Here is a 26,576-nt window from a genome sequence, read left to right as displayed (position 1 = left end):
ATAAAGACAAAAACATGTGCAATCTTAAAATACAACAGCTATTAAACCTTTAAAGTAACATAGGCAACAAGTACACTCTTGAAATACATGAGCAGGTAAATATTCTGCATCTCTCAGCATTGGTACAAAACACAGGTTATGACAGTCTGATGGCAGGTACTGAGTCTTTTACACCGAACAAGTCTTCCAGCACATTATACAATCTCATCAAATTGGTATAAAGCAACAGAAGTTCAGGAAAGCTTAAATATTAGTTAGAATGGAAGACGACAGTGGAATACTAACAAAATATCCAATTTAGGTTTACGTCAAACTTTAACCAAAACAATTTCACAGCTTACAAACAGAATTTGAAATAACTGTATCTTTTCTGACTGGATTTTGGAATTTTAGGCTGAAACAAACATACACCTCTGTAGAAAGCGAACACCTGTTGCCGATTTAAAAACAATATTTGACCAGGATGATGGTTTAAAAATATGACAAGGAACCATTCGCACAAAGGGTGAGGGATCACCCGGCTATCACAAGTGTACGCTTCGGTGGGGAGGAGCATGTCAACAGCTTAAAAGCTGATTACGTTATTGCGGCATTAGATAATCTCTGTGACACCCTACCGATCTTTTTAGAGGAGATGAGGGATTTTGCAATCGTAAATTGCGATTCCTTAAATGCAATGTAAGTGGCAAATTAGAAAGTGCCCTTTAGCCTTAAGGAATCGGTAATTAACACCAACTTCAAGTTGGTGGTAATTAGCGATTTCCTTTAAAAAAGCACTTTTTTGCTTTTTTAGGTCGAGGGACTGTAGGCTTGGCCGTAGGCCAAGACCGGAAGTCCGGAGAATTATTGTTACTTAGAGTGGCTGCTTTATCCCGCCTCTCTTTTCGTCTCTCCTCCATTGGCTGGCTTCCTAAACGGAGGCCAGCCATTAGAGGAGAGAGCCGTCCCTCCAAAGAAGCCCCGTCTCTTTCGGATTCGGGGGCATACATTTTGCTGTTCTTTCGCCAGTGACGTCATCCGTCACTCAGAACAGCAAAACACGCCCCCGAATCCGAAAATTTTCAGAGTTGCCGGCCGCCATTTTGCTGCTCGAGCAGCGTCTACCGAGGACATGAGTTAAGCCTCTGCCCCCCTGTTTGTGCCGTTCTTAGTGCCCCTGCCCCCCTGTACCGTTTTTATCCTTAGTTGACTTGCACTGAGTCCGCGCGCCTCCCCGCAGCGCTCCTGCTGGATGTTAAGGCCCCGGGGCAGTTTTGCATTATTGAGGAATGCATGCAAGCGTCTTCGGGGACCCTCGCTGTCTGAAGCCTAAATGAGCCCGGCACACCGCAGACGGGAGAGGTTTCACCTCCGAGGGGCAGCTTCAAAGGGCTTTAGCGCCCCCCGGATAATCGATGCCGGGTGCAAGAAGGGTCAAAGTTCACGTCTGGAGCAGGGAGGGGGATTACGGGGGCTCTGTTTGGAGATTCGCAGCGCCGTGAGATCGACTGTTCTAATCTGCCTCCTCGCATGTTTTACTGAAACAGTCTGATCTCTTTTACACGGCAGACCATAAATTATGCAAAACACGTGTTGCATACTGTAGCATGCATCATTATGAGGGTTGTTCATCTTTGATGGGGCTGCTCTTGGTCGATGCCCGTGTGTTATTAAAACTTTCAGCAGGTGAGCGACTCCAGTATAACAGGACTGCGCCAGATGCGCCCTGGGACTGCTAAGTACCAACACAGTCTAAAATTAGTATCTTCAGTTCACGCCGTAAAGAGCGAAAAGTTGCTTATGTAAACGGGTGTTCACACATCCTGCAGACGATGCAGAGTCATGCACTGGTTTTGAAATTGTCCTTTCAGATATGGAAAGCTGTTTTATAAGCTTGGCAATACGATGCAAATACGGCATTACAGGGCCAAACGCGTCTGTGATTGTTGAATAACTTTGGGATTGTTGAATAACTTTAGGAGACGCCGGCCTTTGGTTGACAACGAACATCTCTTTTCAACTGACACTGTTGACAAAACGTGACACCAGGGCCTTTTTGTATCAGTGCCACATACAACTTGTGTTTCCTTGTGCAAGTGTGCACAACACAGCTGCTGCCGCAGGTTTCTTTGTCCAGGGGGGTCAAAGGGGAATCCCCCGGCTAGGGCAGCTGTGTGTGGCGTGTGTAATGCCAGCAGGGAGAGATGGACTTTGCCTGTCTCCCAGTACCAAGCCTGATACCAGACAGAATAACAAGTTGACAATTACTGGGTACAGTTGTTTATTTTGGTCCACACGTAGCAGGCCGAGGAGCTCTCTGTGCGCAGCCCTACATCCCCCCTCCACTCCACACAGGCGCAGCCCCCGTCGCCTTCCAGGGCCTGAGTAAAGCGACACTGCCCATTAACACCTTTTCTCCACTCTGGCTGCAGAAAAAAATTTGCTCAAGCAGACCTGATTGAGCTCTGCGCGCCCACGCGAGAGAGCAGTAATGAACAGAGTCCAGAGGATGGATGGGCCGGGCCGTGGCCTGGGAGGACCAGCTCTGGCCACAGAGAGGACAGGGCTTTAGAGAAGGGAGTAGTGCACGCTGACTCTTATAGAGAGTACCAGGAAAAAGAAATAGCAGGCGTTGGCAGTGCCAGTAGGACTTTTGGCATTGTCAGTGCTTGTTTTGCTTTGTCTTGGTTCTAGAAATAAACATTGTCGGGAAGCTGCTAGGTCACCCAAGCACACATTTACCAGGAGGGTAGAGGGAAAAATTCAGCCAGATCTCGTCCTCGGCAACTAAATGTCAAACTGTGAGAAAGGTTATGATTCCATCTATGACACATTCGTCTATGTGTTGCCGTTAGGTCCCGTGTATGGATAGCGTCTGGAGTGAGTAATTACTCCTGACATCACCAATCTGGTGGGTAGTGATGATCAGATGCCATCCAGGATAGATTCATAGATACCAGTTTATTCTCTAAGTATTTTCAGACAGATGATGTGGTGCACGGTGTAGGCAGATGAGGTCCATTTTCTTGTTTTCATATAAGGACAGTAGAGTTAGTATTGCACATTGGTCAGGATAGTTTTTAATATGCAGGATGTTATTGAGTTCTCCGAGGTGGACTGTGGCTCTTTCTTAATGCATTTATCACTTAAAGGCAGAGTTTGATTCACTGGTTAGAAGTTGAAAAGCTGTGAAAGAGGCTTGAATAGGAGATTGGACAGTGGGAGTGATATAGATAATGACAGCTCACCTATGTGTCTCCTAGGATGTCATGGTTGGTCAGTTTCAGTCAGATACTGAAGTTAGCCCTTGATTACACATTCAACAGCTTTAACATTGTTCTTTCTCTGTCACTTATGTCGACGTTTGTATTCTTTTGTTACTGATGGGCGCCATTGGTACTCAATATGCTTTTACTTAAGCCAGCTGTTGAGTATCGTTTGTTTGCGATTTATTTATTTAACGATTACGCTATTGGCAATTTAAATGACAATGCCAGTTATTTATGATATAAAAAAAAACACCCAAAAAAAATGTCATGAGCAATGCTAATAGCTCTACCTTTAATAATGCCGAGACCATTGCATTGTAAATGCTTGTTTAAAGTGCCATGTGGCACACATTCATGCCCTTAGGGAATGTATGTGTGCCACATTTTTTTATTTTTTTTTGAAGTTTTCTATAGCGCTGGCCAGACCCGAGGGTATCGGAGCGCTTTACAGAGGATGGAGAGAAGACGAGTACATAACAATAAAGCAAAATAGGGTCATACATGTTTGGAGGTTAAAAATTATGTAGCGGCTAAGGTGCGATTTTGAGGTAGCGCAGTCAAAGGTTCAGGGTGTGCTGTTGAGGTGGAGCAATCCGGAGACATTTTCGATTCATAGTATTCTCGATGCAAGGTCAAAGTTGTTACTGAACTTCTTTGAGCCAGGACAGGCGTGTTAGTTACGTAATTAAGTTCGGGAATGCACGGTTGAGGTAGAGGATTTTTAGTCGGCACTTGAATTCTGGAAAGGAGGGGGTAGTTCTGATGTCCACAGGGATGGAGTTCCAGATTTTAGGAGCGTTGCCTGCAAAACAGCAGGCTGCAGTTTTTTGTTTACGTGTTTTCAGGGGGATGAGTAGGAGGGAGTTTGAAATTCTGAGATTTCTGGACTGACCAGCATTCTTAAGCTTAGCGGCTAGGTATTCTGGTTTCCCAGTGTGAAGGGCTTTGTGTGTAAGGCAGGCAGTTCTGAAGCTAGCGCGCATTTCCACTGGGAGCCATTTTAGATCTCTGAGTGCGGGAGATATGTGGTCGAATTTCTTTGCACTGGATACCATTCTGGCAGCTGCATTGAGGGTAGTTTTGAGTGGCGCTAGGTGGGAGAGCTGTTTCGGAGAGGGTTGCGTTCCCATAGTCCAGTCTAGACAGCACCAATGATTGGGTGGCTTGTTTGAGATCTCTCTGCGGAATGTGCGGTTTGATTTTATTGAGGAGCTTCAGATTGAGGAAGGCGCTCTTAGCGGAGTTCTTGATGTGCTTCGTCATTGATAGTTTGTGGTCAAGGGTGATTCCAAGTGATTTTACCGAGTTAGTCAGGTTGAGATTCCCATTGAGGGCATCGATTGCTTTCGCCCATTCAATGATTTGCGGGTTGTCCTCCTTGTTAGAGATGAGGAGGATCTCGGTTTTTCCTTGATTGAGTTTGAGGTGGTTCATTGCTAACCAGTCTTGGACTTCTCTGAGAGTGTTGTTGAGCCTTAGAATGTCATTAAAGGAGGAGGTTTCCAGGTAGATCTGGGTGTCATCTGCATAGAGATGGAAAGGGATGTTAGCTTTTTTTCAGTATGGTGGTGAGGGGTACCATATATATGTTGAACAGTTGAGGGGAGAGAACGGATCCTGTCACGGGGAGAAGGTCGGATGTGAAGGATTTGATTTTAACTCTTTGGAAGCGATTCTGGAAGAAGGAGGAGAACCATTGAAGGACCACATCATCCGCACCCACTCGTTCTTTGAGGGCCTTGATGAGCAGCCTGTGGTCTACCGTGTCAAAGGCTGCTAACAGGTCTAGGAGGATGAGTAGGCAACAACGATCTGAATCAAGGGGGTTGCGGATGTCATCTACTATGTTGAGGATTGCAGTTTCGGTGCTATAGCCTTTTCTGAATCCTGATTGGTGATGGTCTAGTAGATTATTGTTTTCGATCTGGTTGTTTAGTTGGCGGAGCACACATTTTTCTAGGATTTTGGCCAGAAAGGGAAGACTGGACACTGGTCTGAAGTTATTCAGGTCGTTGGTGTCTAAGCCTGGTTTCTTCAGAAGAGGAGAAACTTGGCCGACTTTGAGGCAGTCTGGTATGATGCCAGTTTTTAGTGAGCTGTTTATAATTTCACACCAGAGTGGAGCAACTGTGAGTTTCAGATCTTTGGCCATTTGTGAGGGAATGGGATCAAGGTTGTGCGATGAGGGTTTGGAAGAGGAGATTAGATTGAGGATCTTGGCTTTGTGGATGTGGTCGAAGGAGGACCAGGTGAATGTGGGACGACCTCTAACGGTGGTTTCGGTTGCTGTGAGGTCATTATCGCAAGGAGGGTAAAGGTTGATGTCAAGGGAGAGTTCGATCTTGGAGATTTTTTCGTTAAAGAAGTTGGCGAAGTTATCACAAAGGGTTTTGGAGGGTTGGACATGAATAGTAGATGGCTTGGAAGTTTGTTTTTTGATGATGTCAAAGAGTTGTCTTGGTCTGTTTTTTGCATTGTCCAGCGCAGTACAGAAGAAGTTTGTTTTTTCGCTATTGATGTGCTTTTTGTACCTTCTTCTTGCTGCTCTGAGTTCCTCACAGCGGCTGAAGGAGGGGTTCTTTCTCCACTGACATTCTGTGGCTCTAAGATGTCTTCTTTCCTCATTGATGTCCTTGTTAAACCAGGTTCTGGAAGGGATGTTCCTAAGTTTTTTCTGTTTCAGGGGTGCTAATTGGTCTAGGATGGCGGACATGGTTGTGTAGTAGTGTGAGGTGAGTTCAGTAGTAGAGAGGCCGTCCGAGCAGATTGGCAGGGTGGAGGCTATTCTTTCTTCTAGTTCAACTGTGTTGATCTGCGATAGGTTCCTAGACCATGTAGGGGGGACAGCGATGGGTGGATGGCACAGGATCGGTTGGGCAAAGTGGAATAGGATTAGGTGGTGATCTGACCAATCTAGAGGAAGGATGTGGTCTATAGTGATTGCATCATGTTGGGCGATGATGGCGTCCAGGATTGCCCCCTTGTTGTTGGTCTCTTTAGAGCAGTGTTGGGTAAGGTTGTTGGAAAGTAGTAGCTCATTTAGGGATTGTATTGTAGCACTGTTCACATAGTTCCAGTGAAGGTTGAGATCGCCTAGAATGAGGTTGTTGGTCTCTCGGAGCGAGCAATGAGCGATCAGGTCTGACAGTTGTTCTGTGAACGTGGCGGTTTTACCAGGGGGGTGGTATAGTAGGTGGCATTGTAATAGATTGTTGTTGGCGGTTTTGATGTTGGCAGTGAGGCATTCAAAGGAGTTGTATTTAAAGGTATCGGTATCAACCACTGATAGGATGTTGTTGTGGATGATTGCCACGCCTCCGCCTTTTTTTTGGTCCTTCCTATCTTTATTGATGATGGCGAAGCCCGGAGGAACGAGCATATCTAGGATAGGCGGGGAGGAGTCATTTAGCCAGGTTTCGGTTATGAAGGCTACGTCTATGTTATGGTTGAGGATGGATTCTGCCAGCTCTGTAGAGTGTTTTGTGGCAGATCTACAATTTATGAGCATGCAGTTGGTCCGGGGGGACTCTTTTATTCTTGGTTCGGTAGGGATGGTAATGAGGGAGGCACCTCGCCCTCCCAACTCCCAAGGGGGGTTTTGGGAGGGCGAGGTCATTTCTGAAACCGGTGGGAGGGGTTGTGTAAGATGAGGCCAGCTTGCTCGCTTCTACCAAGGACATGGCTTTTGCCGCTCTATTTGGTCTCGGTGCCTGGGAAAGGGAGGGGGGTGATTGATAGGGTGAGGGGGAGGGGAAGGGGAAGGGGCAGGGTGGGTTGCTCGAGGGCGACGGTATAGTTGATCTAAGGTGTGTGTTGTAGGTGGAGAATGTGGTGGAGTGGGTGCTTAGGGGAGGGTTGTGTAGTGTTGAGAGGTTGGTAAGGATAAGATTCATGACTTGTATTATAATGTCGATTTGGTTTTCGATGAGGGTGAGGCGGCACTGTGTCTCTTTCTGAGTGGGGGGTGTTGCTTCGGAGTGGTGTCTCTTTGGCAGGGAGAGGAGATGATAGAGGTGTGCTGTCTTTTGGTGTTAATTAGGTTGTCTGATTGGGTTGTGGTGTCTGATTGGGTTGTGTTCTGGGGAGGAGGGAGGAGGTGGATAGGTTGTGGTAGTCGGTTATTCTTGAGAGGCAGTAGAGATCGGGGCTTGGGGGACTTATGGCTAGTCTTGCAGTCACCTAGTGCTGTTTGGGGGGTGTTCAGTATCGAGGGTAGTTCTGGACGATGAGCTGGGGTGGTTGGAGGAGCTGTGTCTTTAGTTTCGGGGGGATTGGGGAAGGTTAAGGGTTGCACAGGGGTGCCTGTGTTCCCAGGGGGTGGTGTCGGGAGGGTGTTCAGTGTTGGGGGCTGGTGGCCCTGATGGGCGTCAAGCGCGATAGAGTTAGAGTGTAGAGAGGGGAATAGGAGATCAAAAGCCTCAAGATTGGCGTTGTTGGCTTGGATCAAGACTGTGCCGTTGGAGTATATGGTCACCAATGTGATCCCGTAGTGGGGCAGGTGATTAGGGGAGTAGAATGAGAGCTTGCAGCTATGGGTCGTCTTAGTAGTTTTGGTGACTTGGCGTTTTTCTCTCAGGGTGGAGATCCAATAGCCTGGTCTAACTGTGTGGAAGATGAGGTCCATTTTTATTTGACCCTTCGAAGAACAGTGATAGACGTCTGCAAAGAGGGATTCGGGGAATTGCCTGATCAGTTTGTGTTTGAGGGTTTTTTTTTGCATTAGGTGTGAGGCTAGAGGGCAGGGTGATGGAGAAGGAGTTTGGTCCATGTCGTTTTATGAGGGGAGAGGATAGGGGGTTAGAGTTGGTTGTCGTGGTGGAAGGCATTGTGTGCGAGCGAGTGATCGTTGTGGAGCTGGGTAAATCTGGTAGCCCAGTGGACGTGGCTGGAGTGACTTTGGGCTGGGTGTTTAAGCGAGAGATCGTTCTATATGAGTGGGGTTATATGTAGATAGGATGTGATCTTGGGGACATGGGTGATAGGGAGTGGGCATGGAGATAACAGGGGCAGGTCACTCTATGTGGGAGGAAATAGGGGCGCCGATCATGGGGTGGTCATGGGCGAAGGGAGTGGGGTAGCTTGGGTCAGCTTATTACTGTAGGTGGATGGGGTGGCAGAGGTGGCTGGGGGCAGAGAGGGTAGAGGATGTGGGTGGGGGTGCCAGTGGATAGGAGCTACGGTCTCTCCGAGAAATAAGGTGGGTAGTGTTGGGGAGTTAAGAGATTCCAATATGATTGTGAAACACCTAGAAAATGGTTTTGGGGTCGGAGGTGGGTCTAGTGACAGGAAGCGGCTTACCTGTGACTTTATCGGGATTCGCCCGCAGCTGGGACCTGTGCACCCAGGGTGCAGTCCTGATTGGTCCGGCCTTTTTAAGGTCAAGAGAGAGGAGCTGTTGAGATACGTTGGCAATTCCAGACGCTGTTCCCTTGCGTCTATTTCAGCCCCCGGTGTGATAGTGGGGCAGGAGTTTCAGTTCGGGCTGTCCAAACGGTCCGTCAATTTAGTGTCAGGCGGGGCGGGGAGGTTGTCTGCGGCACTCCGCTTTTATAAGAGTTTGCAACTCCGTGAGGTCTGGGGTAGGCTGCAGTTTAGTAATTGAGGCGAGGATCCCCTATGCCTCCTTGAGGATGTCTCCGATGTGTTTGTGGAGGGGGAGTTTTACTGCAGGTTGTCCTCGCAGGCCTCCCTTTAGCGGTTGGGCGTGGTTTATTTTTCACTTGACGTGGCACGGTGAGTGTGAGCGCAAAGCACAGATGCACAACTCTCGGCACTCTGGCGGTTTCTGTGGTTTACCTGGTTAGTGATCACAGCTCTTGTCTTGCTTCTGAACCGAATCGTCTGTGAGGAAAAAGTGTTTCACTGCAGGCTGGCCTGGCGGCCCGCCATTTTGAGGTCAGGCATGGCGAGGGAGGTATTCTGCGGCGTTCCGGTTTTAAAAGTAGGGGCCTTCAAGAGAGGATTGGGGCAGGAGGCAGTTACGGAGCTTGTGTTGAGGCAAGGGTCCCTTGTACTTACTTAGGGATGCCTTCATCGCAGATTGTCGCCAGTAGTTTCAAGCGCTATGTCCTGCTTTCTACACCATTTTGGGGACAGGCAGGATGGAGTCGGTCGCGGTCCGCCGTTTTTATCCGGATTTATCAAGGTTTTTTTAATCTTGTTTGCATAATTGCCTCGTTTTTTTTTTATTTTGGTCACAGCTCTCGTCTAATATCAGACCTGAGCGTCTGTGAGGGAAGGAGTTTCACTGCAAGCTGACCTGGCGGGCCGCCATTTTGAGGTCAGGTGTGGCGAGGGAGGTTTTTTGCGTTCCGGTTTTAAAAGTAGGGGCCATCAAGGGAGGTCTGGGGCAGGATGCAGTTATGGAGCTTGGGTGCGGCGAGAATCCCCTGTGTTTAATTGGAGATGCCTTCCGCGCACGTTGTTGTCATTCTTTTTATGCGCGATGTCCTACTGTGATCGCCATTTTGAGGACAGGCGGGAGGAGTCAGTCACGGTCCGTTTTACCGCGATCAGTAGCGATTGTAATCTGCCTCAGGTCCAGTCGGTTCAGCATTCGTGTGCTCCTGCGGGTCCGGGACTGGATGTCCTGGGGTCGTGGATGACGGTCGGAGGCGCCGTACACCTATGAAGGCAGCGTGTTGCAGCCAGAATGAGATGCGGCGATGCTCCTCGTCTTTCAACGCGAATCAGGCTTAATCTGCCCGGGAGTCCGGTGAGTACTCTTTTCTTTACTCCATGGTTTGGCCGGGAGGCGAGGCGGTGTGTTCTTTCCTGCTGTCAGTTAATCTTTCCGGAGGAGCTCGATTCTGGAGCTGCTTCTCTGCGGCATGCACATTTCAGGGGTGCAACAGGGTGTCCTTTTGACACCTTGGCACTCCTGAAACTGCTCCCGCTATTTGCGATTCTTTAATAGCGAATCGCAAATAGTGAATATCTTCCCATTCATTCCTATGGGCCTCCTAGCTCATAGGAATGAATGGGTAGGTATTCCTTAATAACGAATCTTAATTAGCGATTCGTTAATAAGGAATATTAAGGAATCGCTAATATTTTAGCGATTCCTACTTACATTCAATTTTTGCGACTCCTTAATAGCGTATCGGTAAAATTCACTATTAAGGACTCGCAAATTTGAATGTACCTACATCTGGCCCTTAATTACCAGGGCTTTCTTCGGCGGGGGAGGGCAGATTTGGCTGGATGGAAACCTTATCCTCTGTCTTTGCTGGGTTGTGTGGTGAATCTAAAAAAAGACGGTTCTTACGATGATTCTTTTCCTCTTCTAGACTCGCCCTCTACATCCTCAACCAGGGATGATACCATCCTTACAAGGGCTTATACAGCGCTTTGTTTGGGCTGACGGATGCCCTCGTATGAAACAAGAGCTCAGCTGGTGTCCTCCAGAGGAGGGGGGCCTGGATATCCCAAGCTTACTCCATTACTATCATGGGACTCAGCTTTGCTACCTGGTCAAGTGGTCCAGAGCAGTCAGAGAAGCCCTGGTTATTTATAAACCGGGCAGTAGCCGGGAACCTGCTATGGAGGATCCGGTTTTGCCTCGTGCCCACAGGTCGGCGGGCCTCTATCTGTTCCCGATAACTGGCTTGATCCTGAGGGTATGGGATAGGCAGGTGATAAATAGGAAGCTCTCATTGTTCACCTACCCCCTAAACCCTGTAGTAGGGAACCTGGATTTTACACCGGGACTTGATCGGGTGGTATTCCGGGTCAGGAAGGAGGCTAGATGTCAGTCTATTGGGCCTTTTTTTTTACAAGGAGAGCCCCATACCTTTTGATAGACTCCGAGAAGACCTTGCAATACCTGAAAGCGAGAGGCACATCATCTTCAAATCATTGGACTATGCAGCCCTCAATCAGGATAGCAGCAGAGACACACTTCACAAGGTTCGAAAAATGGCTTCTCACCAAACAAACAGACACCTCATCACGGACTTGTACATTATGCTGCTACCTACTATACTTAGGCCGAAGTCCCCAGCACAACTTCACTGGGACGTGGATTTGGATTGACAGTTAACCCAAAAAGAGTGGCAGGATATATATATATTACAGAGCGTGACATTCAGCGTGCAAAATTTTAAGCATTAAGACTGCCACTAAAATCATAACCTACTGGTATCTGACCCCTACTCGGCTGCACAGAGGCTATTTGGCCCACATTGCTGACTGCTGGCAGCGCTGTGCCGGCCCAAGGACTCTTTCTCATATCCTGTGGGATTGTCCCAAGCTGACTCACTTCTGGGACGAGATTTTGATTGACATTTATACACATTTCCAAACTCAAATACCCGTTTTCTGGCCTATACCATTCAGGGACTTCCCAACACACTTACACATCCACACACGTCTCGTCTGGGACGTCACATTAGATTGGCACTTTAGGTGACACACCAGACGATTATGGTGCACTGGGGGATGGAGCGGCTGCCGACACATCTAGGATGGCTCCACTGCATTTGGCATATATTGGGAATGGGGAAACTGACATGAACAACGCAGGGGGACTCCTACCGAGATTTGTGGCAACCATATATAGCACTCCTTTCCCAGGAATTTAGAGAACTGACATGTCCCTGCTATCTGAGATTGCTCCGCTTGACTGAGCCGATGAATTGAATTTGAATTTGAATTTAAAAAGTTTTGTTAAGCGCACGACTACCGGGCGGTTTCTTGGCGCTGAAGGATGCAAACCCTGGGAACAGAAGTATAAGTACTTAAAGCGGAAAGGCCTGTAAGAAGAGAAAAGTTTTGAGCGCCCTTCGGAACTCAGGATAGGTAGCGGCAGACCTGATGGTGAAAGGAAGAGAGTTCCAAAAAGTGGGAGCAAGGACAGAAAACTTCATTCCCCCCGATTTGATCTTCCTAAACCGGGGTACAGACATAAGAGATTGGGTGGAAGAGCGCAGCTCTCTGCTGGGGGCGTAAACTTTAATTTCAGAATTGATGAAAGCTGGGGCGGTCCCGGCACGAGCCTGGAAAGTCGTACAGCCCATCTTGAAGAGGGCACGTTCTCTAATGGGAAGCCAGTGCAGGGCCCTAAGTAGGAGAGTGACATGATGGGATTTGGGAAGGCCATGGATGAGACGGGCAGCTTGGTTTTGAACCAAATGGAGACGCCGGAGGGCATAGGCAGGAACGCCATTGTACAGGATGTTGCCATAGTCCAGGCGTTATAGGACCATGGCCATGAGGATAAGTTTCAAAGCAGAGAAAGAGAAAAAACTTGAAATCTTCCGGATAGTGCGGAGGGTAAAGAAACTGGAGTAAACCCCTGTGCTAATCTGGGAGTGTAAGGTATGGTGTTGGTTAAGTGTTATTCCCAATGTTTTAACTGAGGGGGAGGGTGATGGAGTGGAGAAGTGTGGCTCACTGGTTAGAGGAGGTAGACCCGGAAGCAGAGGTCAGACCCGGGACCAGGGTTCAATTCCCGACGTGGCAGGGTCTTGAGCCCAAATATCCACGGACTCGACAATTCTCGTTTCGGTGCCTACTCGAATCACGGGTTCACACGCTGCAGCTCTGGGCATTAGCCTGCTTAATCTCCACTACGGCCCCACCACGGCGGGATGCCTGGCTTTCACCTTGGGGATGCCCAGTACGGGTATCTCACAGGGATAAAGCCAGGACGGGTTCCCAAGGCAAGCGCCGAGATGCCTACGGGTAATCGAGCGCTATATAAGAACGCATAATAATAATAATAATAATAATGGAGAGGGACCCAGGGGGAAGGTCAAAAGGAAGGGGTCCAGGGACTGGAGCTGCCACCGGTAAGAACCAGCTCGGTTTTATCGGGGTTAAGCTTGAGGTGGTTACAATTCATCCAGTCCCTGATGAAGGTCATGATCCACCCACGTAATTCATTTCCTTTTGTTCATTACCCTTCACATTCGGATACAGCTGTGAGAGCCCCCGGGAGGGTGGGAAAGGGTGTGGTGTGGGGGGGGGGGGGGGTACGCTGGAATGTTTAAATAGTTGCACTTCTTATCATGGAAGATTATTGAAGCCAATATGCTGCTTACATTGAGAAGCTTTGTGTATTAATAGTGTTGCAACAATAAAATTTAATTTGAACCTTAAAATATGACAAGATTAAAAATATCAAAATGATCATCTGAAACTGTATTGCACACAAAATCACCATTACGTGAAGTTTGCTGATATAAAAGTGCTCATGTCTAGTGAAGATGCTCTATTACAAATCTGATCATGTGCTTCATGGAACACAAACTAATTTATGAAGTAGCTGCAACAGTTCAGTAAAGTGAAAAAAAGTTGAGGATCAACCTGGAAACGTATAGTGACAGAAATAATGTGTCCATTCTAGAAAGCCTCAGGATCTTATATAAAGTTTTCACGGTCAAATAACCTTTTTTTACCCAAGATGGAGCTCTTGATAAAAAAGGGGTGCTGGCAGGGTCACGCTTTGTGGTGAGGGTTAATGCTTGTGATTCACAGATATCTGCAGGTAAGGCATCAATTCATACTGAGAGAGACATTTTGATATTTTTGCACATAGACTCCTATTATCATGCAAGTTACTTTAGCACTAAATTTTAGATCCATAAAGATGTACTTTGATGCTTAAGAACCCTGTAAATCCAGCAATGGCAGTGATGTGTGCAAATGGTAGGGAATTACAGATCATCCTGGAAGATTTGGTGTGTAGGAAAGTGTCCTTTTTGAATGGTCACACCCACTTCTTGCTCTACATACTATGGTAATAGATCTGAAAGTGCAGTGGGATCTGCTAACCAGGCCCCAGTGCCAGTGCTCTTTCCCTCAAAGGTAATGTGAACACCCAATTAGCCAGATACTTTAACCCCACTTATAAGTCCCTAGTACATGGTACCATTGGTAAAAAGGGCAAGGGTATTAGAGGGGTCACCAGGGTGGCAGCACTAATTGTGCCACCGAGTTATGCAAGTAAAAGTAAGATCTCCAGGTCGGACACTGCAGCCTGCACAAGCAGCTTCCCTGCTCGAGATCGACCCAATAATGTAATTAAGCCACCCCTAAGGTAGGCCTCCTCTAGCCCAGGAGACAGAGTGCATTATAACAATGGTGTCGATATGTATGTGCAAGCATAAATGTCCCTACAGTCATCTTTTCATTAAAGATCAATGTAATTGAACGGCGGTTCACAGGTTAACATGGACTGGCTACCAGGTGAGCTGAGTTAGCCAGGGCCATTATGGTATCGCCGAATTTGGGCAGTGAGCCTCAAAGGCCAAACTTCCTCTGATATGTAAGTAACTTGTCTCCCAGTGGAGACAAAGATCCTCCTGCCCCCAAGCACTCATGTTTGAGAGCAGGCGGGAAATTAGATATTCAGGAGGCAGGCAACCCCTAAAGGCTAGCCAAACGTCAAGGATGGGCTTGCTATTTTGCAGCTAAAGACGGCTCGTGCAATCTTGAAAAGTCCCAAAAATACTGGGTTCTGGGTAGTTCGGTGACATACACCCTCCGTATGTGGTCACCTCAGGGGCGGGGGATTAGCCGCAGGACCAGTAGCCCATTGGCTACTAACCCTCACACCCCTAAACACCTCCTAAATCCATGATTTAAGGGGCACCTTTGGCACCAGAACTCCACATCTGCTCTGAAGAAGGACAAAGAAGAGACATGTGTCTGCACAAGACAGGACTCCACAAAGAGACTTCACTAGGGCTCCCTATGAATACAGGTACAAGTACCCTATAGGCGGCAGGCATAACTCACACTTCCAAGACCAAAAGAAGAATTGTCTGCTGGGCTAAGTCGAGGACCAGCCCGAACGTAACCAGCCAGATGCCTTCAGGGAAGCATAGTCCTGACCCTCACTGAGTCTCAATCCTCTACAGCATTCCCAGTACTTCTGGAAGAAGACTTGCTTCATCGCTGCATTTGTCCTGGCCAAGGTTTGTTGCCGGGTCTGGCTGACTACTGAATGCTTTACTCAACTTCAGGAGGACGGACACATCCTGCATCATTGACCATCAAGTCCTGTGGCACAGTTGTCGAGTACTTGCATCCTAAAGTATCTGCGATGGCACGCCTGGTAAAGTCAGCCCCTGCACCTCCCACTCTGCACCACAAATAGACAGGTACATCCCGGACCCCGAGACGCCCGAGCTAGGTAGATCTGTTCTGCCTGGTGATCCATAGGCCTGGCCCCCTCCAAGCTTAACCTCCAAGGGGTTCCCCTGAACTCAACCTGCAACTCTCTTTTTATTACAAATAAGTCACCTATCAGGTAGGCCCTAAACATACGACAGGGCAGGGAGTATTGTATTAAAAAAAGAAGAACATGTACTTTTAAGTTTCGCATGTCCTGTGGTAATGAAAAACTCCTAAATTCATTTTTCACTACTATGGGACCGATCTCTCCCATTGGATAACATTGGCTTACCTTATGACATTTAATGCGTTATAAATGTTGTTGGGGAGATGGTAGAAATATCATGTTTGGTGTCTAGGGGATTGCAATTTAAAGTCTTCTTTGAAGGTAAACTTGGATTATAAGTCAAAATTCAGAAAATCCCACTTTTAGAAAGTTGGAATTTTTTTTGACCTAACCATTTGGTGCCTGCTGCCTGTTTCCTGGGTCATTTGAATAGGTAACAGTGCTACCTAAGAACGCATCACTGCAAAAAACATAACTGCTAAAGGTCTGCTGAAAGCAGGTCAGATTTTGAATTTTTTAGGAGACAATCCAAAATACATTTTCTGACCTATGGTTGGAAAATCATGTACCTCGGAGGCCTTGGTTGTATGCAATTCCCATTTTGAAACATTAATTGATCACTTTATCAATGTGTCACAGCCGGACTGCTGCAAATTACCATGCTAGATGCAACTCTTACCTGTCAAGCACATTTATGGTGGTGCTGTGTACCAACTTCACTTTTCCCCCAGGAATTAAACCTGAAAAGCAATACATGTGTCAAAATAGAAAATATTAACAGTGACAATACTAGAAAAAATACTGTTTAATGAGTACTCAAGTGGAAAATGGATGACAGTTAAGAAATTGAAAGCTGTCAATTTGATCAGTGTAAAAACAAATTACCATGAGCTACAGAGAGAACATTATTTCTTGTCATGCTTTATAGTCTCAGCATCCTAACATTTGTGGGTAAGAAACTAGTCACTTGCTAAAATCGGAGTAGTTCAAGTGTTTTGTAGTTCAAGTGTTTGACAACATGGCCCATCACCTTCAGATTTGATTGCCTCTTGCCTCAATGTAATTTAGGGGTGGTTGGCCCATTACATCTCATAACTGAATGGGAAGAAGACAAATTATCCATACAGGTATATCACATCCTGCTCAATTTATTTCCTTCCAGTGGCCTGACTCAATTGAGGCACTGCCTTCGCAAATTGACTCACACTGAACCCAGCAATCTCTGCTTAAAACTAATTACACCAAACTGGACTACAGAATTGGGCTACTGTAAGGCATCTATTTATCTAATCTGCAAAAGGTTTACCAAAACTGTGCTGCAAGAATAATCTCTAACCCTTGGGCCATTTGAAAAAGATACTGATGGAAAACGTCAAAGCTCTAAGATGCTGGTAAAAAGGAGCTGGCTTTGTATCGACTATGGGAGTGAAGTCAGACAACATCACTGAAGCCATATAGCGCTCAACTCGGGCACAAAGACATTGGTAACTTTTCCTTTGATGGTTACTTCTCACTGCAGATTCCTTACCTGTTGGATAGATTTGCAAGCAGTAACTTTCCCAGAAACAATGGTTTCAGACAGATCTACCCCGTGTTTGAACCACTGAGTCCTCATATGCCAACGGGTATGCGTGATCAGGAGGATGCAGGAAGTTAGCAGACCTAACAGGAATAAGACTGTTAACACTAGAACTCTTGCACCTCCCATAAAGTATGGAACCATCTTGTTAATGTCGTGGATACTCTGAGGAAGAGGAAAGGCACAAAGAAGGGTAGTGTACAAACCCAACCCTATGATCAGGAGACATTGGGAAGACTTCACATGAGATTTGGGTCTGTTTACTGACAAGTCCAGGTCAAACATAAGAGTTGACGTTGACTGCAGATGGTGTGACTCAAACACTCGCAACTGGCCTTGAGCAGCCAGTCCTGCAGGTACAAGTCGTTTTGGAATACCTGAGTGTCTTAGATGAGCTACAACCACCACCATCACCTTAGTAAAGACTTGAGAAGCCGATGACAAACCTTACAGGAGTACTGTTCCACAAAATGACTGCTAATCAGGATGTGGAGTATGCATCTTGCAAGTGAGTGACATCATCCAGTCCCCTGCTTCCAGTGCCAACAGTACCTGAGCTAGAGTCAGTATCTTGATCTTCTCCTTGCTGAGTAAAGGCTCAGGACCTTGAGGCCTAAGACTGGATGTAGACCACCATGCTTTTCGGGAACAATAAAGTACAGTGAATAAAATCCTTGCACAATCTTATGCGCTGACACAAACTCCACTACTCCTTTCAGATGCAGCGCTGCCACTTCTTGTTACAAGATGGAAAGATGGTCTTCTGACAGTGTGAGGGAGGAATGGAAGAAGGAGCCTGTAGGAATATTAGTGTATACCCCCTTTCTATTATCGGAAGGACTAGTCCAGAGCATTCCAAGTTGGTAGAAAGGAGGACACCCAGTCTCCCAGAGGTTTCTGAAGGGCTGGAAGAAGTAAACTAAGCCTGTGTTCCCTTACGGTCCGGGGAAGGAAGAGGAGGAGGAAGAGGAGGAGGAGGAGGAGGAGGAGGAGGAGGAGGAGGAGGAGGAGGAGGTAGCTCGATGGATGGATACAAGGCTCTTAATTCTGGTCCTGACTCTGTATTGTATAACCAGAAGCTTTTGAAGCTATTGTGAATGTGTCTGTGTGGACTGGCATTGCTGAAAGTTGAATCCTCTGGGGAAGTCTCACAAGTGATGAAGTTGCCTATAATAGTACTGAGATTGAGGGTGTTAAAGGACATTAGCCTTGATGTCCACGGAGGAAAGAGGCTAGTCTAGCACCTCCACAGCTTTGTCACTACTGTGTGGGAGGGCATTGTCTTCTGGGGTCAGAGACCCTAACGGGAACTCCATTTAAAAACATGTTATTTATTTATTGGGGTTTGCTTTATAATCAACAGTTGTAATTGGCAGAGTCCATAAAAATGAAAAACACAGCAGTATATAGCATGGGAATTACTTTGTGTAAGAAAATCCCAGTGGGCCACTATAAATGCTGGAAGGGTACTGTTGCAATAGTGTGATCTGGGGATATATTCATGAACTGGGGTAGGGTTGATGATTTAAGAGGCAGTGGCAGGTTGTGTCTGTACAGTGGAGAAATGGATGTGGATGGGTAGAGAGGCTGGCAGTACAGTGGTGATTGGGTGCTTGCAGGGACAGAAACAGCAAGCGCGCGCGGGGATACCCATCTTGGAGGTGATGGATCGCAGGGGTGGCGCTTCGAAGTCCTAGCGGAAGGTCTTCATACCCCATCCCTTGTAGGAACTGCAAAAGGAGGGTAGTCGATTGGGATGAAATAGGTTGTTTGCGCAAATGTCAAACATGTTCATAGTGGAGGGCGTCCTCCTCAACATCGCTCCATTTGCGTACATCCCCGTGCCATGCTGCCACCGGTATGCCACTGGAGAGCGCAATTGTAAGGGAGCACATGCTTGGCGAGGAGGAGCATCAGGGATGCCAAGCAGGCATATACCTTGTGTTGTTGGCGAAATGCCCAAGGAGCACGCCCCCCAGGTGTGTATAACTGGTAGTACTATGACCTCCCATAGGGTATTGTGCACAGACCTCCAGTAACAGGGTAGAGATGGGCAGGACCATAGTATGTGGGTATGGTCTGCGTCAGGGGTGTGGCAAAGCAGGCAGTCTCCCTGCGCACAGGGAAGTAGTGTTTTAATTGGTCCGGGGTAAGGTACACTCTGTGGAGTATAACAGCTGAATGTTTTTAACACAGGAGTTACGGGAGACCTATTGGGGGAATTTTAATGCTTGTTCCCACTCCCTGTCGTACAGCACTTGTGTTAAAAGCGGATCTTCAGATAGGGGACAGCCGCCTCGTGCCAACGGAGGAGAGTCTTATCCAGGTCTTTAAATTGTGGTGCCTGGTTGGAACAGAGCAGATAGATGTCTGACTTCGCCCAGTTATCTCGAAAGCCCTGCGGCCATAGCATATGCAGTTAGTGTGTCCCACAGCGGAGAGAGGTCAGACGTGACATCTCTCAGATATAGTAGTAGGTCACCGCATACAGGGATCCTGCATGCGTTCTGTCCTCAAGCAGTATACCCCACTCTTCACCTTCCGTTCGCAGGCATATAGCCAGGGGCTCCGTTGCGAGTGTGAAGAGCAGGGGGGAAAGTGGGCACCCTGGACTGGTCCCTGGGTCTACCGGGAAGGGGAGAGAAACAAGGAAGCCCAGACTTATTAGAGAAGTTGGCTTGGTATACAGTAACTGGGTGTAGTCAAAGCCCAACTCCCATGTGAGCTAGCACAGAAAAGAGATAGCACCAGGTCAAGATGTCGAAAGCCTTCTCCAGATCAAAATAACAGACAGGCCACACGCGGGAACCCTCTCTTGACGCGGTCTTGTAAATGGAAAAGACGATGGATGTTCTGGGAGGTACTTCACCCTGGGACAAACCCATTCTGGTCGGGATGTATAAGTTCCAGGGGGACTCGGGCATATCTATTGGCAAGGATCGGCCCCAGAATTTTGTAGTCCACCCTAAAGCAATGGGCCTATAGGACGACAGCTGTGTAGATCTCTGTCCGGTTCTGAAAATGTTTCCAGACCACTGGCTAAAAAGAAACCAGCAAATTTGAGATGGTGATCCTGGGGTGCAAGTGTGGAGTCTGGGAAGCAATAGAGTAGGGCATTAACATCATCCAGATTACAAAGGCTTAAAAAGCAGTTCGGAGGTCGCTTTCTTGAGGAAATGGTTGACTTCCTTCAGAAGAGGGAGCTTGTTCTAGGCCATCTCTGTTTTTTTGGCAGTGTGTTCCTTGAGAGAAAGCCTGGTGCCCAGGGTGAATCCAAATGATTTGGCATACAAAGATACTGTTTAAAGAAATGCTGCTGGATCAGACCCTCACACTAGATTACCTGGGTATGCCGGTATCAGTCCAAATGGAGGGTCTGGTGGCTCGAGGGCACTCTCTGGTTGCAGTTTGGGTGAGGGGGGAAGAGTCAAGTGGCAGGTCTGACAGCTCCATCACTATTAACTTTGGTTCTGAACATGAAGCTCCTGTGGAAGTCGTAGGAAAACCAGGAGACTTACCTATGGATTGTTTCTTGCGCTTCTAATGTCTCTTCTTTTTACAGAATGATTCAGAGGAAGGTGATCTGGAGCATGCCAGAGGGCAACATCAGGCTCTCTTTTCATTGTGGGCACAAGCCATGAAAAGTTTATTGCTTAATCGTGTTGGGGTCCATGCTGAGTCAATGCTTGTAAGATTTGGACTTGAGGTCTGACATCAATGACAAATAAAGCTTTGATGTTTTCCGGATGCAGTCAGACTCCTGGGATTATGCAATAGGTTAGGAATCTGTAGGTGGAAGTATCCATCAGAAAAATGGTTTCTAGTAAGTGTACGTAAGAATAAATAAAATAATACTAGAAGGGAAAAAGACCCTATACAGCAGACCTCCTGTCTCTTCTTCATTTTAGACATTTATATGGGACAATAGGCAGCCCACAATTCTTTGGCTAAAGAACTCTATTGGGATTAGAGTGGGTGAACATTTTCCTCGGGGTATCATGGGGAAATTTTAGCCATGAATTTGTAAACATGGCATAAGATTTTCAAAACAATCCTTTTGTCTACAGCCAGCCAGTGCAGTGTTTACAGCTGAAACACTATCATACTTTTTGACCCAAAGGACCAGTTAGTCAGCAGCATCCTAGACCTGGTGCAATCATTCAATTTAGTGTTTGGCAATTCAAAAGTTCACAGTTGGAACTCTTCTCCTGTTCAGGGGCACCCAAAATGCTTTAAAAAACAAATAAAAACATGGCTACTTGATTCTTCATTTGGCCAACCCCCGTATAACATCCTCGTGCGATTCTTCCCGTGCAACTTGCTGTTTAGGTGATAAAATGAATAAATTAAAAAAATGCTCCACCCAATATTTTTCTCTGTGCCTCCCTTAATCATGCAAATATTCTTTTACGAATGGACTACGCTATTGCTCTGCACATTGTCAAATCACCCACCCCATTAAAAAGAAAACTCTAACCACTTAAAACATGGCCACCCAATCTATATAGAACCCACAGGGAATAAACACATCTTTCCTATCCAGGGATAATTCTTTGGAATAAATACACTGTCTTCACAACTAGCTGCACGGTACTACAAAACATTCATGCAGATACCATAGGGATCAACTACCATTATTCCAGTGCCATAGTTAATATAATACAGAAACAATTACGCCTAACAGGATTCTGAACTAATAGAATCCTAAGGAAAGATTAGGTTTTGGTCAAATTTTTGTGTCTTTTTCGTACTAATTTTAAAGACATAACTTTTTTGGTTCAGAATAGAAAATCTGAATATACAGTGCTAATGAAGCTCTATGTGTTGTACTGCAAGCTGTGTCAGGATGCCCCTCCGTATCTCAAGGGAGCTATATGGAAGCATTTTTAAGTTGGTTAGTAGTGCTCTCTTTATTTGCTACATTTATTTCAGGGTCAAGCCCCGGAACCTGCCGATTACCCAGCCCCTCCATTCCTTTGAAGGGTCTGATTTATCCTTTATTGCCTCCTGACTGCAAATGTATGGTAATGCACATTTGGGTACTTCTTTTGTGCTAATGTGCATTTTGAACATGAGACTGAAATGTCGAAATTTTGCAGCAGGAAATCTCCAATAGAAATTAGGGTCAGGTGTCAAGAAATCCATAGACATCAACAACTGGAATTCTATTGCACTAAAATAGTAAACCTACCTCCTTGAAATCTTCAATAATGTCACAGACTAAAAGAACAGGACATGATAGGAGATGGTGCACCAGAGAATTTGAAAGTCATACATATGTAATAAAAATGGAGTATCTTGGGGTTATTTAAAAACATTAGCAGAGCCGATACTTTTATATGCATCAACTTCATTATATGGGTAAAACACAAATATGTTTTTCATAGCAACAAACCTTGTAATGCATTGTTGTTTCAAAACAAAACCATCTTATTTCTTACAAACTTTTGTTGAACTTACCTAAATCACTTTGTGACCCAGCGAGGTCTAACTTCTGCATCTCCATTACTACCTGAAAGAAATTATATTGTTAATCATTACAAAAGATGACAACAATAAGGCACTTTAAGGTCCTGCATCTGGGCTAAGGTTTGCACTGATTTGCAGGAGGAACAGTGTGTGTGTACTGGGTTCTAAAGATATATTTAATTGCTTTTACAGCAGTAATAAAAAGCAAATTCGTACTACGCAGCATGCACACCACAGTACAACAGAGAAACCACATCACATAAACCGGTGGAACCTGTATTAAATACATTGTGAGTAAATACCAAATCTAGTTTTCTTAGGAATTTCATCCTAAATACATTTAATTTCAGAATCTATGTAAAATCGTTCAACATAATCCAAATGCTAATTTATAATTTCTAATAATCTAAATATAATTCCATTCACAGTGGGTAATCTGTCCTCTTGCATATACATGGGAGTCAAAATACTGTCAACAGGATCTGTAGCAAAATTATACCTTATCTACCACCCACCTTCCTATGGGATTTCAACTTCCATTGGAGCAACGAGGAAGACTAACAGGCGACCACCCTCAAAAACTTTCTCGGGGATCACAACCTAATGCAAGGATTAGCACAGTGCTATCCACTCTGAGTTGGAAAAGGACAAAGTCTTTTGCCATTTCTACAACCAAATCTTTAAGCATAGGATTAGCACAGTGCCATTCAAGGTGTAAAATGAGAAAAGCCTTTTACCACTTCAGGCACAGTATTACAGGTCTGGAGTGGTAAAATACCATCCAAGCAAACCTGGAATGAATAAAAGCAACCCCTGACACATGTTTCACTATCATTATAGCTCGTCAGAGAGGTTTAGCTTTGTCCAGACACCATGGAGCATCAAGTATATGTCAAAACAAAACACTTTCAGAGTTAGAGTGCTGCATTAATTATGCAAAAGAGAAGCAGAGAACTCTGGGTAGCTCCCAAGTTTAGGTGGAGAGCAGCTCCTGTATAGAAAACCCTACTAAACTAGCAACACTCTGAATCTGCTCACCTCAAATGTCTGTTTTTCTAACAAACTTTTTAAGCATAAGATTAGCACGTTCCTAACCTTAGTAATTTTCGAGCAGGACTCCTGCATGTCAGTAGGTAGCATTGATTGGCTCCACGTCAGCGTCACAAACGCCCGAAGTGATGTACACACTACCTATAAAGGCGCCACCTTGGCGCGCTGACTTCAGTACATTTTCACACTTTCCACACCAGGAGCAGGGAGCCACAATGAATACTGACCACTGGTGTGAATTTCTAGGGCCCTTTTCAAGGGGAGCCTTCATCCTTTAATCAGGGTGCGGAGCGTGGAATGTGGTTCTGAAAATTCTGGACTTGAGAATAAAACTTCGTCGTAACATGACGAATTTAGTATCAAAAGACCGAAAATGACGAGTACACTATGTACAAGCATTTTCGTCATATTCCAGTGACGATTTCGCCTCGAAATCGTCATTCTCGTTCTGAACCCTTGGCTTCCATTTTGTATACGGCAGCCATTTTGTGAGTTGCCATTTACATAGGCTTATAATACAGCTAAATTCGATTCCAAAGGACACGTACACCTTGATTGACTTTTCTCTGACCTGGGCAGGTTGAAACCATTGCCCCAGGCCGAACCTGTTTGGTCAGTTCCTCTCCCAGTGGCCGAACAAGATAGCATCAAGGCACAACAGGCCATAAACCCATTTCATCGCACACACCCTGCCGAATCTTGCTCACACCTGTCCCTGCTCTTTTCTCTCTCACTTGCTTTATGATGGGGAGGTGCCCATTTTTATTGGGGGTCCACCGTTATCTGATGAAATGTTGGGCCTTGCCGGGTGATTTGTTGTGGGCTGGACGAACTGAAATATGGACATGTCATCATGACTCTGTTTTTTTCCTTTGTAACGAAAAAATTTGAATAGTATACTGTAAACCCAAGAATTTTTGCCTGAAGCTTAATATTTTGTATACAAAGAGAAGCCTGGCTTTGTAAATTTGAGCAGTCTCCTGAGAATATACATCCCGTGTGTTGTACTTCTAGGACGCTTGTTTCTTGGTTGCAGCCAATAAAATCGATCCTTGACTTCACCTAGAAGACTCTGAGTTTCCGTGGTCTGAATCAGGAAAGTACCCGAGGTCTTTGGGTGTACCCTGGCACCGCTGGGTTACCGGTTTGGTACCGGTTCTGGAAAACCCAGTACCTCAGGAAGAGGGGAGGGTCGGTACGAAATCTGCACCTAGACAGAGTCTCTACCAGATAAAGCGTTACCGAAGGTAAGCAACCTTTTTATCTGATAGAACTTCTAGCTGCAAATTCCTTACCGTAGAATAGATACACGAGCAATGCCTCCCGGGAGGCTGGTCTGCAAACTCAATTTAGACCGGAAAGTCCTGTAGGACCGAACGGGCAAAATGCCCATCTCAACTAACCTGACTATACGGGCTGTAGTGCTTAGTAAATGTGTGCAAGGAAGCCCACGCTGCAGCCTGACAGATGTCCAGTACTGGAACTCTGCAAGATAACGCAGTGCCCTGGCAGAATGAGAGTGCAAGCCCTCAGGCAATTGGTTCTTCACCAATGTGAAGCAGATCTTCATGCAGAGATTGCTTGTTTCTGCACAGCCCTCCCTTCCTTGACCCCGCTGTACCCTACGAACAGTTAATCATCCACCCTGAAGTCTAATGTGCTGTCAAGAAAGATTAACAGCGCTCTTTTTGGGTCCAGGCGGTGGAGTCTTTCCTCTTCATTAGAAGGATGATGCGCATAAAAAGGGGTAGGCAGAGTGACGGTGTAGCCTAGATGAAAAGGAGTGACTACCTTTGTAAGGAAGTAGGCATATGCCCCGCGAACCAGCTAGTCAGGGGAAATGGTAGTATAGGAAGGATGCACTGAAAATGCCTGCAATTCGTTGACCCTCCTGGCCAATGTAATGACCACTGGAAAAGCAGTCTTGATGGTCAATAACCAAAGAGGGCAGTTGTGCAATGGCTCAAAAGGTGCGCACATCATGAAATCGAGGACAAGGTTCAAATCCCACTAGGGAAGGAAGAATGGCCTGGGGGGGAACATGCTGCAAGCCGTTGAGAAATCGCATCACAATAGTTGACTTAAATAAGAAAGCTTGGTCCGGCAACTGCAAAAATGCAAAAATGGCTGAACGAGAGCCATTAACTGAGCCCAGAGAAGAGCCTTGTAGGGCCAAATAAAGAACAAATAATAAGATTTGATAAAGAAGAGAAGAGAGGGGATCAATATTTCTGGATACACATCCTGCCACAGCAGCAAGCGTACACCATTTTGGAGGCAGGACATTTGGATGCCAGAATAACATCACAGACTTCAGGAGGAAGGTCAAAGGCTGTCAACTGTCATGGCTCAATCTCCACACATGAAAGCGGAGAGTGTGCAGGTTCGGGTACAGGATCCTACCCTGTTGCTGCGACAGAAGATCCTCACTAAGAGGCAGCTTGACCTGAGGACTGATGCTCATGCTCATCAGTTCGGGATACCAGACTCTCCGTGCACAATCCAGAGCCACAAGATTAACTTAGGCCTGGTTGTTCCTGATCGTCTTGAGAACTCTGGGCAAGAGCAGTATTGGCAGAAAGGTGTACAGGAGGCCTGAGTTACACTCGAGATGAAAGCCTCTCAGAGTGAGAGCTGCCTTGGAAACTACAGTGCGCAGAACTGCTGACATTGCGCGTTCCATGTAGTGCAAATACATCTATTCAAGGCATTCCCTACTCTTGAAAGAGGCCTTGCACCACCTCCGGATGGAGCCGCCATTTGTGATCCACTAGGCATCGACAACTGAGTTTGTACCTGCCTGCATTCAGAGAGACTGCCAGGTGTTGGAGCACCAGGGAGATGCCCTGTTGATCCAACCATGTCCAGGAATATAGAGCCTCCTGACAAACGGTCCACGAACTCACCCGACCCTGTTTGCTGCAGGACAATATGGTGGTGGTGTTGTCTGTGAACACCTGCAAAAGCCTTCCGTTGATGGAGGGCAGGAAGGCCTTCAATGGCAAGCAAATCAGTTGAAGCTCCAGCACATTTTTGTGGAGTC

The 26,576-nt window shown here is 46.3% G+C and overlaps 1 protein-coding gene across 2 annotated transcripts in view; it reads right to left on the bottom strand.

The window, feature by feature from the left end:
• Positions 1–26,576, bottom strand: part of DYNC2I1 (dynein 2 intermediate chain 1) — a 519,500-nt gene that overhangs the window by 119,203 nt on the left and 373,721 nt on the right. For both annotated transcript variants that reach the window (XM_078663277.1, XM_078663278.1), the window contains 2 exons: positions 22,475–22,526; positions 16,115–16,175 (listed from right to left, as the gene is read on the bottom strand). In XM_078663277.1, the coding sequence (XP_078519403.1) occupies positions 16,115–16,175; positions 22,475–22,526 (113 nt within the window). The remainder of the gene's footprint in view (positions 1–16,114; positions 16,176–22,474; positions 22,527–26,576) is intronic.

This window comes from Lissotriton helveticus, chromosome 10 (assembly GCF_964261635.1).
Source record: "Lissotriton helveticus chromosome 10, aLisHel1.1, whole genome shotgun sequence".
Lineage (NCBI taxonomy): Eukaryota > Metazoa > Chordata > Amphibia > Caudata > Salamandridae > Lissotriton > Lissotriton helveticus.
The sequence above is the reverse complement of the archived record's forward strand: the minus strand, read 5'-3'. Positions and strand labels throughout refer to the sequence as shown.